The 16,098-nt window shown below is 43.1% G+C and overlaps 1 protein-coding gene across 1 annotated transcript; it reads right to left on the reverse strand.

The window, feature by feature from the left end:
- Positions 1-430: 430 nt before the first annotated feature.
- On the reverse strand, positions 431-15,868 carry Gabarapl1 (GABA type A receptor associated protein like 1). The gene is made up of 4 exons (XM_075982589.1): positions 15,524-15,868; positions 4,984-5,062; positions 3,902-4,020; positions 431-1,666 (listed from the first exon to the last, which is right to left on the reverse strand). The coding sequence occupies exons 1-4, from the start codon at positions 15,611-15,613 to the stop codon at positions 1,601-1,603; spliced, it is 354 nt and encodes a 117-aa protein (XP_075838704.1). The 5' UTR covers positions 15,614-15,868; the 3' UTR covers positions 431-1,600.
- Between the last annotated feature and the right edge of the window lie 230 nt (positions 15,869-16,098).

The following is a 16,098-nucleotide window of genomic DNA, read 5'->3' on the forward strand; positions in this document are numbered from 1 at the left end:
TCTTGTGAAGTATAAAGGAGAGAGTAAGCTGTGTTTAGGACCAGCAGTGACACCTGGAGCAGACTTGAAGGCTCAGCACAGTCTTTTGAGGCACTTGTTCATAATTAGCAGCACATGCAGCTGCCAGCCAAATCTGGGACGAGGCCTAAACAGTGGCATTCCTAATTAGCACAGCACACGGCAGTCCTCCACAGTGAGGTAGGCAGACTCTAGCTTTGAGAAACACATGAAGCAGCGGCTTGCACTTACTTGAGACACACCAGGCAGGCTACACTAACATTCACCCCTGAGCAACAACTAAATGAACACATATACATCTGACTCGATGTTAAGTGTGCACCACCAACCCCACACCCACTTCCATCTCCACGCAACCCTTATTCACATGTAAACCAAAAGAAAAAAAGGAAGTGACAGTTCGGAACTCAGGTGGATTTTTAAGGTAAGCAATTATTTTATTTTCCTGGCCTGACATCATTGACTTCAAAGAATCGGAACCTGCAGCTGGCAAAGCAGACGTACACATTGCTCCCAACAGGGAGGACGCTCTTCATGTGTCGAGATGAATTGAAATGTCACGTGTGAGTGAGATTCCTGCTCCCACCCCCTCCCCACATAGCCCCTAAATGAAAATGAATGAGTAAAACTCCCCATGAAACCCTGCAGTCCTCACTCCATCTTTCCTGAAGAGCAGATGGCATGGAGGCAAACGGCTGGCCAATCACTTAGTATTCCAGTGCGTGTGAGACTAAAGAGCCCGCAGCAAGGGGAGGATAAGTGGCAGGTGGGTAATCTTGCTTACCTTGTGCCCTGAACCTTCCACATGTAGACACACTGACCTGGCACACGAGAAAGCTAAAGGAAATGCTAGAGGACTGATCGTGAGGTTCCTGAAACTCTAAGGTTCTTATGGGATGAGGAGCAGAGATGCTCAACCCCAAACTCCAGTTTAATGCCATTCAATCTACTGGCAATCCTAACCATGTTTTCATACAACTCTATTTCCCCCAAAAAACTCCATCTAAACATTTGTGCGAATATCCACTGCCACAGCTGGGGTGGTGCTTTGACACCTGTGTGGAAAGAATAAAAGGACCAGGAGAGGGAGGAATTGGAGGTAGAGGTCAGGGGTCACAATGCTTCAATGACAGTATTTTTTGGTCCCTTAGTATGGTCCCCTACAGCTCCTAAAGCATTTTCCCCCTTTCCCTATGTGGCTTGTGCAAATGCCAAAAATCAAACCTCTGCCCAAACAGACAGGAGTTGCTGCTGAACTGTATTCTTCTCTAGTGGCCACCTTCCCTCCTCCCAACCCTCTGATGAAACTGCACGAAAACTCACAGCAAGGCTGTGAATGATGTCGTCCCCATCTGGCTCTCACAGCCAATCCAATCCAAGTTCTTCCTGGGCTGAGGAAGCAGAGAAAACTAACAATGGAGCTTGTGAAAAAAAGACGACAGTGTGTGCGGGATGATGTTTTCCGATGTCTTCACCTTGCGTCTCTTCCATGGTTGGGAGCCCTCCCTCTGGTTCCCTAAGTCCCATGCGCACCCCACCCCTACCCCCAAGTCCAGGAGCTCCCATCTGCTGGGCTTCTGCCTCATTTTCCATAGACACTTTCATCACTGTAGGCCACATACAGAAAATAGTCTTCCTCGTGGTTGTCCTAAAAGGAGACAAGAAGACAGTAGAAAATACTAAACATTCATGTTCATTGTCTCTATGACTCTGAGTCTTGCACAACCTTGTGGAGAAGACATATGGTCATCATTAGTCCCCATCAAAAGAATAGAAGTACAGCCAAGGAGTAGAACACTCTCCTAGCATGTGTGAAGCTCTGGGCTCAAGATCTAGGTCAGGGAAAAGGAAAAATAAAATTAAAAAAAAAAAGGAACAAAGAATAAGAGGTGTCAACTACATGCTGAGCTCTGGCTTCACAAAAGCAAGATTTATAGAGAATATATTATATCATCAACAGCAGAAAAATAACCATATTAAGCCATAGTCATAAAAAACATTCATTCTGTAGCCATGGACATTTTCTTTTTTCCTCTTTTTTTTGGGGGGGGGGGTGGCGCGGCGGTCTCAAGACAGGATTTCTCCGTAGCTTTGAAGGCTGTCCTGGAACTAGCTCTTGTAGACCAGGCTGGTCTCGAACTCACAGAAACCTTCCTGCCTCTGCTTCCTGAAGGCTGGAATTAAAGGTGTGTGCCACCACAGCCCGGCAACATTTCCTTTCTCAGTGTGGCTACTGAGACTAATACAGGTCAAAGTGCAATAATAAGTGATTAATGTTTGGCCACATATGGTTTATCTAAACTGACCCCTCCAAAGTTTAGGGAATACTGTGGAAGAAAAGGAAGAAAGAATGTAATGAGGGCAGGAAGTCACTGGGAAGGTGTCCATATTTCCGTAAACACTCTTCCCATTGGCCTGGAAATGAGCCTGGCCATTAGAGGTCTAGCTGAGAGAGAAGCAGCAGTAGGAGGGAAGAGAGACAGACGGTAAGGGGCAGGGATGAATGTGACTGAAATACGGTATGTACAAGTACGGAAGTCCAAAAGTATGTACAACTTCAATGTGAGCAACAGAACCCTGAAAGTCGGTCTACATTTTCAGTAAAAGTCTTTCAACTTGTTTTTTTTGTTTGATGTTTTCAAAGCTTTACCAAACAAAACATTGGGAAATAATTCTTAACTTGAAAAGAAATATTATTTTATGGCTGGAGAAGGAGTGAGGCTAGTCAGTCAATAAAGCACTTGCTTTGCAAGCCCAGAGGACCTGAGCTCAATGCCAAGATCCTGAATAAAAATGGCATGAGCAGTGTTGTGTGTTTGTAACCCCAGCTCTTGAGAGAGAGAAAGAGAAGGATCCCTGGGGCTCATTGTCTAGACAGGCCAGCATACTGGTGTGCTATAAGCCCATGAGAGACCTTGTCTCAGATGGGGCACAGAGTGATCTTGAGGATGGCATCCTAAATTATCCTCCAACTTCCACCTGTGCGTGCAAACATGTGAGAAAAAATGACAACAACGACAACAACAAAAAAAAAACAAAAAACAAAGAAACAAATAAAGAAAACCCCTTCACTCTAGCAAGGAAAGCATGGATATCACAAAATACAGACCGACATGCACAGTCAGGGGGAATAAATGCTGTGGAATAAGGACTAAACCAGGGGCTCCTAGATGCTCACGTGACTAACAAATGGGGCACAATGGGAAGGCAGCACCTTGTGTGACAGTGTTCAAGGAGAAGTACAGTTGCAATCTTAGATCACATCATTTATATATGAAGTCCTAACTACAGCTTCTCCCCACTCAAATTCTCCCTTAATTTTATACTTTAACTTATTCATTGTATGTACTCAGACAATGGGAACTCTCTGTGGTCTTAGGTTTGTTCTACAAAGAAGAGCATCTGGATGTGGTTGACATAAACCAGATCTGCAGAGTTCACGTGGGAACTAACTACGATGGCAGAGCTCCCGGTTCAGACTGAAAAGGGGTCAAGTGTAGCTGGTGTTTCCTTTCTCAAGCCTACCACTAGATGGGGATGACCGACAAACAGGTGGAGTGCACAGTTCACTAACAAATTGTGCTTCCACATATAGAACGAGGACCACCCAGGAAGCCTCTGCCACCAGGAACTGCTCAAGCCAGCAAGAAAGCACTATAGTCAGACCAGATTGAAAGTAGGAGATTTCAAAAGATTAAACCGAGAAGGTGCTCCATCCTGAAAGGACAAGGAAGGGGTATCTAATCTCACAGCTTCACACTGCTGTGTGTAAGAGGATCCCCATTAAAAACACCTCCTGCCCTACTTCCCAGGTGTGTTAACAAACCCTGGAACCAGAGCAAGGGGAGGCCGGGCTGCTCGGTATTGTGACCAAAACCATTACCTCATACAGCTGGCCCATGGTAGCACTCGTGGGAGGGATAGTGTTGTTGACAAAGAAGAATAAGGCGTCCTCAGGTCTCAGATGGATCCTCTTCCGGATTAAGAAGTAGAACTGGCCAACTACATGAAGGTAACAGAGAGCAGGGCAAAAAAGAAAAAGGACTAAACAAAGAGAAACTCTCAGGAAAACCAAACTCTGTATCTGTCCCCCTTTAGGCTAAATACAAGCTTTTCAGACCCAAATACTATCTAAGATCCTTAGTGGCAAAATAGAAACTCAGGCCTGTATAGCCCCTGAAACACCAGTGGGACGGCTTCCCTTCCCCCCTATTCAGCCTCAGACACAAAGTCAGCATACCAGCCCAGCCTAATGACAGCTGTGAGGGAGTATAATGCAGACTGAAGCATTCCTGTCTAACATGGACCCCTGATGCCTTTCCAGCTCCATTCCCACCCTGAGAGCTAACAATACCAATACAAAGATATCCCTGGACTCTTTGGATATCCCAGCACAATGAGTGTATCCAATGGTTACCCTTTTCCTGAAAACAATGTATAGTTTTTGGAAGGCTAATGGACAAATGCAGGAAGTCCAGGGCAAAAGAAACCTGGCGTTTCATTAAGAACAAGGTAAAGTCTAGAAACCTGTAATTTAAAATAGAAGATATGCTAGGGTCTGCAGTTTTTTTATCTCACAAACAGACCTACGTTTAAGAGATAAAGCATTTAGATAGGAATCTCTAAAATGAGACCCTCCCAAGACACTGGGCTGGCTTTGGAACAAATCGACCTCAGGACCAGGCTGATGTTTAATGTTATGTAAATTACAGACAATTGCTCCTTTACTCCACAGTACTCCTTTGCTGTGTCTTCAGGAATAAGGCACGTGAGTAAGGCATTGGGAAATGCCAAACAGCTAGAAACAGGACAGAGTGTGCTCGTCAGCACAGGTCCACTCCCTGAAGAATGGTCCCAACCCTTTTGGTCACTAACTTGGACTTGAAATAAACTAACTTGGACTTGAAATAAAGATCAAGAAAGCTTTGCCTGGAATGGAAGGTCAGAAGAGGGAAAAACCATTACCGGTGAGGTCAGAGGGCACAAGGTACTTCCTCTTGTCCAGATCAGGGACCCTGGCTTTGGGAGCCTTTTCCACGATGACCTAGAAGAACAGGAGAGGGGATGAGAATTGCAGACCCTAGTTTTTGTCTTTTTCTTTCCACACCTTAAATTTGTCCACACTATCTAGGCTCAATGTAATTTTTCAGTCCTTGCTTCCAATGTTCCTTGACCTTACACAACTACAAATTATAAAGAACAGTAAAAGACATTTACCTTATGCCATTTTATTAAAGAAGCAAACAGTTGTTCTCTGTTTCTAGGATAGTCTAATGATCTATTTGCTTTTTGGTTTTGCTTTTTTTCCCCTAAAATACCACTTATGGACTGGGGAGATGACATGGTGATAAAAGCAGTGTATCTAATGACTGACTTCAGATCCCTCAAGTCCCTGTGAATGCCGGGAGGATGTGCAGGGGCCACTGCCAATCCCAGTGCTGGGAAGGCGGAGATGGAGATCCTGGGCCAAGCTGTCTGGCTGAAGTGGGAGGCTCGGGTTCAGAGTGAGTAAAGTGAAGAGCAACCAAGAACTGTGTGAGACGTCAACCTCTGGCCTCCTCCACATGCACGCATATCTGTATGCAATCACGCACATGCCCCCTCACGTCTGCACACCCTTACATGAAGGCGTAAGTCACAAACAATGCCACACCGGTTTGGAATTATGATTAATAGGGTGGTATTTATTTAAAGGGGAAAAAACTTACAGATCACTGTCAGCCCTCTGCGTAACCAGGAAGGAAGTCAAGTCACCGGCGGAGCAGGAAGTGAAGAGAGAGAGGAGAGGGAAGTGGCCGCTTTTTTAAAGGGAGAGAGACCACGCCCCAAGGGGCTGGTATCTCAGCGGCGATAGGCTGGAGGAGTGGGAGGACCTCCCGTAACACCTCCCCCTTTTGTTTAAATAAGAGAGTTTTAAACCTACTATGAAATTATATACAATAAGTACAAATATCCTATTCTAACTAGCTTAGGTCTTGTATAATAAATAAATTGGCCAAGTCATGAGAGAAAAGTAACTACATCTATATAGTCTTCAACCCCATCGAAGATCTGAGAAGGGAAATAATGTTACCTGGTTAATTAGGAAGTTCAGTAAAACAACTTCCAAAACATGCAACAAATCACAGAGACAACTAGCTACCTAGGCAATCACCCAAAGTCACATTAGCAGTGTTGAAGCAACCAACTTTGGCTAAGGCCTAACATAACTGACACACCATTTTTAAAGGCAAGCAACTTTTCAAAACTATCTTACCCTGTCTTGGCAGGATAAGACAGCCCTGTTTTATCCATTGATGCATGCTCTGTATCTTTGTCAGTGGTTGAGGTATGGGCATTTCTTTGCCCCAAGGCCAGTTCTGCCAAAAGGAAAGGCTCCAGGTGGAGTGTCTTTGGTGTTCAACATTCTCTCGGGAATAGAGTGGTGTTGCCAGGAGCAATTGTGTCTCACTACCACAAAACTCTGAGTTAGATTAAAGGCCATTTTCTACAGCTCTTTGAAGAAGTTGAAGACTATCTATACTGAGTATAATCTCTATATATCTAAAGAACCTGATTAGTCTAATTATAAATGACAAACTTAGATGACTATTAGTCTATATAATTCTCAATATCTATCTAACTTAAAGATTAAGACAATAAACAACTGTGAAACAAATGAGGACAATGACCTCCAAATATAAACAATGTACAAATATACATTGCAGTAGGTAAATATATATCAATACACAAACATTATATAAGTATCTTAATCAGAGGTAGAAATGTACACAGCAATATGGTAAATATATACAATACAATATATGTCAATACATAAAAATGTTTTAAACAAGGTAGAAACATGCATGCATACAATAGTCAATATAATTTAACTTTGTATCAATATACAAGAATCTATACCAATATATTTGTCTAAAAACAGTAACTCACAATTACAAATCTATTATCCCATCATCCCTCTTTTTTTTTTTTTTTCAAAATGATCCCTGAGCTTATAAAATTCCTCCCCCAACCCTCAATCGTATACTAATTATAATCAACCCCTAAATGATGTCCCTAAACCCAAGGGCAAACTTTACTGGGAGAGGGGACGTCGTCCTCTAGAATTACTTTCAGCTGTCATGGGGGCGACGTTTTTTCTGGGGGATCCTGTGAAAGTAAAATGATGGTTAAATTTCAAGATCAAGTCTTTTAATATTGCCAATAGTCTCTGAGTATTTTGTGCAGGTCTGGCCAAAATGTTGTATAAGATGTGCACCATTTCAGCTAACCAAGTTGGAACTGTCTTGTGCAGCTGGTACCCAAAGCAGGTCTTGTTGTAGCGCTATCAGTATCATGACGTCATATCAACCAGGTGGAGTTGTTGTTATGGGGCCCCATCTTCTTCCTGGAAACTTCAAATGTCACTTCAGGAAAAACTCATTGTTCATTATGAGAAACTTAAGCATTAATCATATAGACATATATATATATTCAATGAAAGACATGATAGATATATTCAATGAAAAGTATGATAGATATGAAGAAAAGCAAAGATGTTTTCTAAACTCATATTTCTTTCTGTCCCACATCATGGCTCTTGACATGAGACAGAAACTCCAGAAACTCTGGGTTTTTCTCTTACTAACAGGCTTGGAATTGGAGAGGGACTGAGCCAGAGTCCAACTTCAAAACCAGCTTTATAAATTTAGAAATATGGTTTAATATTACTTACACAGCCCATTCAGTTTTTTTGATATTTCCTATCGGGCAGGTATTTTTCCATCTGTCAGTATCCAAACATCCAGGGTCCCTTGAATTTCTCAAAGATGAGTGTTTTACTGTGGAGATAAGAACAGAACCCTGCCCCCATTCTATATGTTTTTCTTACCACCTGTATGAATATAATCATTGTGGATGAGTTGTCATTTCTCCTTTCCAAGAGGTTTTTCTTCTTCAAATCGAAACTTTATTAATTTTGATGGTATCCACAATTTTTCTTCTCCTGTGGAAACAAGAGCAAAACCCCTTCCCCAACGTAGCACATCTCCTGGCTTCCACTGAGAGGTCAGCACATCTTTGAAATAAATCGGTTGATTTAGTTTAGCAGACTTTTTATTATCCAATGTCTCTCTGCTGCTGTCATTTTTTTCTCATTAGCGTTAAGAAAATTTAAGGTTAATAAAGCATTATGTAATCTATTTCTGGGGGTATTTTCGGTCCCTTTCTGTTTGTTCAGCATATCCTTTATAGTACGATTTGATCTTTCTATAACTGCCTGACCTGTAGGATTATTTGGTATACCTGTAATGTGTTTTATATTATAATAATCAAAAAAGCGTTTCATTTTCTTAGATACATATGCTGGACCATTATCTGTCTTTATTTGCGCAGGTATACCCATGATGGCCATAACTTCCAATAAATGTGTGATTACTGAATCAGCCTTTTCTGAGCTCAGGGCAGTAGCCCATTGAAAACCTGAATACGTGTCTATGGTGTGGTGTACATATTTTAATTTACCAAATTCTATAAAGTGGAACACATCCATCTGACAGATTTAATTTCTCTTAGTGCCCTTTGGGTTACTCCCTGCAGGCAACGGTGTTTGATTATAGAAAGAACAAGTAGGACATCTCTTTATAATGTCCTTAGCTTGTTGCCAAGTAATGGAAAATTCTTTCTTTAGGCCTTTACTATTGACATGATGCTTCTTATGAAATTCTGAGGCCTGCAACACAATTACAATCAATAATTGATCAATCTCAGCGTTGCCTTGGGCTAGAGGACCAGGCAGACCTGTATGGGACCGGATGTGTGTTATGTACATCGGACAAAGCCTGTTCCTGATTATGTCTTGTACCTGGATAAACAATGAAGTCAACTCTGTGTCATCTGGTATAAATTCAGCGGTTTCAATATGCAAGATAACTCTTTCTGCATATTGTGAATCTGTAACTATATTAAGAGGTTCTTTAAAATCCCTTAGCACCATAAGAATGGCATATAATTCTGCCTTCTGGACAGAATTATAAGGGCTTTGTTCCACCTTACTCAATTCATCTGACTTGTAACCTGATTTCCCTGATTTATTTGCATCAGTATAGAACGTACGGGCTCCAGTTATTGGAGCATCACGTACAATTCTAGGAAGAATCCAAGAAGTTCTTTTTATGAGGTTAAGTCTACCACTTTTGGGATAGTTGCTATTAATTTCTCCCAAAAAATTAGCACAAGCTCTTTGCCACGGTTCATTGTCTTCCCATAACTTTTTTATTTCTTCAGTAGTAAAAGGCACTATAATTTCTGCTGGGTCTATACCTGCTAGTTGACGAAGTCTCAGCTTACCTTTTATAATTAATTCAGAGACTTTTTCCACATAAGTTTTTAATTTTTTACTTGGTTTATTAGGTATAAATATCCACTCCAAAATAATATCTTCCCTCTGCATTAGAATCCCTGTAGGAGAAATTCTGGAAGGCAATATGACTAGGATGCAGCTAAGATTTGGGTTCACCCTATCCACATGTGCCTCCTGTAATTTTTCCTCAATCATTGTCAGTTCCTTTTCTGCTTCAGCTGTCAGTTCTCTTGGACTATTCAAATCTTTATCACCATCTAAGGTTTTGTTTAAATGAACTATTAGATCAGGTGTTATCCCAACAGCTGGTCGTAGACTGGAAATGTCTCCTAACAATCTTTGGAAGTCATTAAGAGTCTTTAACCGGTCTCTCCTAATTTGTGCCTTTTGCGTTTTAATTTTCTCTAACCCTATTCTGTAACCTAGGTAATTAATAGAATTTCCTCTTTGAATCTTTTCAGGGGCAATTTGTAATCCCCACCTAGGCAAGACTTTCTTTACTTCTTCAAACATCCTTTCTAAAGTATCTTTATTTGAATCAGATAACAAGATGTCATCCATGTAATGATAAATAATGGACTTGGGGAATTGTTTACGAATTATTTCCAATGGCTTACTTACAAAATATTGGCACAGTGTAGGACTATTGAGCATACCCTGTGGGAGGACAGTCCATTGATATCTCCTATTGGGCTGAGAATTATTATAAGTAGGCACTGTGAAGGCAAATTTTTCTCTATCCTTTTCTTGTAACGGTATAGTGAAAAAACAATCTTTCAAATCAATAACTATAAGAGGCCATCCTTTTGGTAACAGAGAAGGCAAAGGAATTCCAGATTGTAGTGAGCCCATAGGTTGAATTACTTTGTTGACAGCTCTTAGATCTGTCACCATTCTCCATTTACCAGATTTCTTTTTTACAACAAACACAGGAGAATTCCAAGGGCTGGTTGATTCTTCAATGTGGTGAGCATCTAGTTGCTCCTGCACCAGCTGTTCCAATGCCTGTAGTTTATCTTCAGCTAGAGGCCACTGTTTGATCCATATTGGCTTCTCAGTTAGCCATTTTAAAGGTAGGGCTGTTGGTACCTCTAAAGGTTTGGTATTTGCTGTATGTTATTGTACAGCCTGAATGGCTAGTGACCTTTTTCCATAATACCTCATCATATCCTTCCCAGAATTATGAGTTCCTGGAACTACAGGAATGTTAATCTGGGTATTCCATTGCTGTAGCAGGTCACGGCCCCATAAATTTATGGCAATATTGGCTATATATGGCCTTAGTCTTCCTATTTGCCCTTCGGGCCCTATGCATTCAACCCATCTTGTGCTTTGTTTTACACGAGATAGGGTTCCAATTCCCAGGAACTGAACATCAACCTCTTGAAGAGGCCAATTCGGATGCCAAGATTCTGGGGTAATGATTAAGGTATTGTGATTGTGTAGTTCATTTAAATATGTACTGCATAATTAAGAAATATAGGTTGTTAATGGATAATCATCGATAATAGTAAAGCTTGCAGTCATGTTAGTTAGATTTTCTAGATATATAGAGAGAGATATTTTAGATAGATATTCCTCATGTCTTTCAAAGATTACAGAATAGGACATTTAATGTTTTAATAACTGAGGACTTTTCATGACAATGAGACACTCTGCTCCTGGCAGCACCAATCTACTTCAAGAGGAAGATGGGCATCGAAGAGGATCCTTATGGAGTTTGATAGCCATTTGGGCAAGAAACTGTTCTTGCCTGGACTGTTGCATAAACTGGACACAGAGAACCCACAGAGAGAGGACTACTGAACTTGCCTAAGGTGAGATGATCTTTCGGGGTTCCTGATTCATGAAAGAGTCTGCGAGACATTCTGCAGGACACAACAGATAGTGACTGAACTGACTTTTAATTTCCCTGCTTTATGGAAATGTCTGCTGGATACCATGGGCCTGAAGGCTGAAGATGGATGCCCCAACGGTACAGAGGAATTTTGGGTGACTGTCCAGGCAGCGAGATGTCTCTGTCATCTCTAGAGTTTTAAAAGTTGCTTTTTTCTTGTTTGCTTATGCAGTATTGTATCTTTCTGGAGTCTTTTATTGTAACTTTTACTTGATAACTGTTTTGTTATATGTAATTTTGCTATGTTAAAGTTAAAGCCTTCCTTTTTTGTTTAAACAGAAAAAGGGGAAGTGATGTGGGAGTGTCATATCAATCTGTTGATTTCTTTGGCTAAGCAATAAAGAAACTGCTAGGCCCATTTGATAGGCCCACCCTTAGGTGGGTGGAGTAAACAGAACAGAACGCTGGGAGGAAGAGGAAGTGAGGTCAGACTCCACAGCTCCGCTTTCCGGAGCAGACGCAGGAGAGACGCCATGCTACCTGCTCCAGGGAAGACGCACACCATGCCCCAGCTCCGACCCAGGATGGACTTAGGCTAGAATCTTCCCGGTAAGCGCACCTAGGGGCGCTACACAGATGATTAGAAATGGGCCAGAGCAGTGTTTAAAAGAATACAGTGTCCGTGTAATTATTTCAGGGCATAAGCTAGCCGGGCAGGGCAGGCGGCTGGGGTGTTTGGGGACATAGCCCCGCCGCCGCTCCCCCTATTACTACACTTACACACACGCACACAGAGGGAGAAATGGCTTTTATAGACACACAAGATTACAGCTTTGATCTTCACTGCCTGCAAAGGTCCCCGTGTTAAAGAAGTGCTCCCACCTTGGCTGTGCACAAGTGGTGGAAACTTTGAGCGGTGGGACCTCATGGCAGTTTTATGTTATTGAGCCCTCTGTGCTTTCACCAGGATAGGCTGACTCACCACCGGCCCAAAGAATGGGGCCAAGTGAGCACAGACAGACTCTGAAACCAGTTGCCTTCTTACCTTCTAGAAGTTGACTGTCTCAGACATCGCTACAGTGATAGCTAAGACACACAGGCAACTTGACTCAGGTTTTAATCTTTGCGAAAAAATGTTCACTGCTAAGTGAAAACTACTATGAATTTTTTAATAATGAGGGACACTTTATCAGGGCAGTGCACTGTACAATTCAGCGTTATTAACTATGTTAGGAGTTTAAGGGATTTTGCAATATCTACTTTAAATATTTTCATAACATTTTTAAAGATTATACATTTTGTAATGAAGAAATCTTAGATGTTTATGTATTTACTTAGAAAACAGAAAATATATTGCAAAAATATTAACACTGGATTTTTTTGTTTTGAAAAACTCATCTTAGATGTGAGAAATAGGAAATACCAAAAAGCAAAGAAGCGGGCCAGGTAATGGTGGTGCATACCTTTAATCCCAGCACTCGGGAGGCAGAGAGGCAGGCGGATCTCTGTGAGTTCGAGACCAGCCTGGTCTAAAGAGCTAGTTCCAGGACAGGCTCCAAGCCACAGAGAAACCCTGTCTCAAAAACACCAAAAAAAAAAAAAAAAACAAAAAAACGAAGAAGCAGAAATAGACACTGGACGAGTATCTCTAAATGCTGTGTGACCTCCTTCAGGATGTCTGTGTCCTCTCTAGGCTTCTGCACAAGCTGTACCCCACCCCCAAAAGACCAAACAAGTAAGTACATGTAAATGCCTGGGTACACAGGTGAATCCAAAGCTTCAAATTAAATAGAAAAGAGCTTGGCAAGGAGACTAGAAGAAGGCAGGCTCCATAAGACAGAGCACAGAAAGCAGAGGGAGCCCTGGTATTTACCACAGGGACTCTGAAACCTGGCAGCTCCCACCAAGAGGAAAACTGTTTTCTTCATCTTTGGCAGGTGCTCTACCACAGGGCTGTTTACAAATGTTTAAAAATACTGTGTCCAGCAGTTCCTGCTATTGCAGGTTCCTAACACTCTGTTATTTTCAGATCCCATGACCCCCCTCTTCCAAGGCCCAGTCTTCTGAGGCCAAGCTTAAGTTGTGAGTCAGACTGCCTTAGAAACTTAATGGCTTTTCGTAAACACCTGAACATAGTTAAGATTGAGTTCTGTGCCCAAGGTACAGGAACTCTAGTTATAACCCTGAAACAAAACCACATCTCTGAGGCTAAGGGTAGCGATAGAGAGACCACCAGGCAAAGGGCTCCATCCCCAGTGCTGCGCTGTCCCCCACCCTAAACCAAATCTCTGGCATTTAGCAGAGTTCTGTCACAACCAATTTCAGAGCCATAGGTTGAGAATCTCTCAGGTTGAGGATCCATGAGATTTGACTGAACTTTTCTTAGCTTATAAATTATCACTGAAATAAAACACTCAACATCAAGTCATAAGCAGGAGAATAAGGAACTAAAATATTCTGGGTGAGTAGAGTAACCAACCTAATGAGAAAGGCTCCTGGTTCGAGGAAATAGAGGGGCTTCAAGTGAATTTGAAGACGGGTACACTTCACAGCTTTTATTTGTTAAAGTTCTGAATAACGGGGCGTAGACATTTGCTTAAGTTTCCTGGCTGATGCCCGGGCGGTGGTGGCGCACGCCTTTAATTCCAGCACTCAGGAGGCAGGTGGATTTCTGTGAGTTCGAGGCCAGCCTGGTCTACAAGAGCTAGTTCCAGGACAGGAACCAAACCTACGGAGAAATCAAAAAAAAAAAACAAAAGTTTCCTGGCTGACACTGGCCTACCAGCTGAACTCCAGATGGCAGCAAGACTTAACCTGCTTCCAGGGGTCAACTGCATAAGTTAGACACCCAATTCTGGTTAATGGAACTGTGGAACTGTACAGACTGGGAAAAGGCGGCAACCTGAAGGTCAAGGACCAGGAATGTCAGATCTTTGGGTGGTGACTTCACTTCCCTGTGCTTCAGGCTACATCTGTAGAACAGGGATTTTAGTTGTGTGAGGTGAGCCAGTGAATATGCAGGCAAGGCATTCAGAGTGCTGCCTGCTATGTGGTCCACGTGTCATTTTAAAATACTAAGGGGGTGGGGCTGACGAATAAAGAGAAAATTGAAAAGCAGCCCTCCACAGAAATAACAAGTGAAGGGCTGCGTACTACGGAGACACGGCTAGTGTGGTTCCAGTTTTTCCCTTAAGACCGTTGTGTGCAATTCCTGGAGAATGGTGAAATACTTAACTTCCCCCCTTCCTAACAGGAAATGGGTTTGAGGACTTTTTACAGTTGGGCCTACGTTTCTTCTAGTAGCCATAGCTGAGAGTCAGACTGAGCAAGAAACGCCCCAAAAGTACTTATGCATCAAGAAAAATTAATAGGCAAGTCCAGCTCTTTTTACCCTTTAAACTTATGAGCGATGCAAATCTAACATCATTGCCTGTACAGAAATAGAGAACGATTTTAAAGTCCCCTGCTCCTCCATCCACCATATCTAACAGTAATGTCGCCCCAGGCTTCCAATTCTGCTGCGCAGCCTTCAAAAGAGGAGAAAAAGCAGGCAAGTGGGCGGGGGAGGGAGTAAAGGGAAAAACACCCGGATGCTGAGGGCTCCCTTAATATTTTTCTCCTTAGTGCGTGAACTAGGTTTTGGCTGTTTAAATCGAGGTATAATTTGTGGTGGAAATGCTTCTCAGTCCTTGCTCTTGGGGCCCAAGAACCCAATCCGTCAGCAGTCCAAGGCAAGACCTTCTTTAGCATCGCGTGGCCAGGGAGACAGCAATGATGAGGCAAGCTGACTGTGGCGCAGAGAGCGTGACCTTGTTTGCAGGGCCCGCCTGGTCGAGCTCCCCGCCTCCTAATTCTAGGAAAAGGCAGGGCAGAATCTACTGATTTCTCAAGTTTTACCTCCTACGCTCAAGGAAATGAGGACGAAACTCGGATTCATGGAGAACCACGAAAGGCAGACATGGGCGGGCACAAGGTTCACCGCACCTGACACTCCAGGGTTGCGCACATTCTCTCCAAACCGATCCGATCTGGGGCCCCCAAGCAGTGACTCCCTCACACTGAGGCCGCGCCACCCGCACATTCCCCACCTCCAAGAGAGCTGAATTCTGCTGAGTCACCCACCTCGCAGGTTGCGCTTTTGAGATGCCAAAGGTGTGCACAGGCCGCTTAGGATTGATTATGTAATTCCGGGGACCCTCCTGTGCCAGGGCCACTCGCTAGTACCAGGCTACCCTCCTGCCACTGGCCAGCGCCCGGCTAACCTCCAGCTTCCGGGCAACCAGCTCCCCAATTCCCCAGCTCGCCCGCCCCTACCCGCCCCCACTCACCGGCACCCGATCCGGGTATTTCTTCCTAATCTTTTCACCTTCCTTTTTCCGATACTCGAAGGGATGGTCTTCCTTATACTGGAACTTCATGATGGACCGCAGGTTTGGGGGCTCCCCGGACGGGGCCTGCTCCGCGCGCTGGTGACTGTGTCTCGCGTCTGGCCACCCCTGGTCAATGTCAACCTTATCACAATCGCTCCACACGCGTCAGCTACCACGCGCCCTTCGCCGCACTACGTGACTAAACGTCTGGATATCTCCAGGGAGGAAGGTAAAGGACCACCAGGTAAAGAAATCGAGAGGCTTTTCCAAGAGCTGGGAACACAAAAACACCAGGGCGGTGTTGTGACATCACGGAGCCCCGCCTCTATCCCGCCCCCGGCGCAAAGGATTTGCTCGATAGGGGTGGACAGAAACCTTGATCATTTGTGTGTGTGTCCTTCACGCCTAAGTTTTTCTAAATCACTCTAAAAAAAGTCAAATATAAGTTTTCTGTTTTTATTGTTCTTATTTTATATAGAAAATATTTTTTTAACCCAAAGAATTCTTTAACAAATGTCTTCATCCCTCCCCTT

This window comes from Microtus pennsylvanicus, chromosome 8, assembly GCF_037038515.1.
Source record: "Microtus pennsylvanicus isolate mMicPen1 chromosome 8, mMicPen1.hap1, whole genome shotgun sequence".
NCBI lineage: Eukaryota > Metazoa > Chordata > Mammalia > Rodentia > Cricetidae > Microtus > Microtus pennsylvanicus.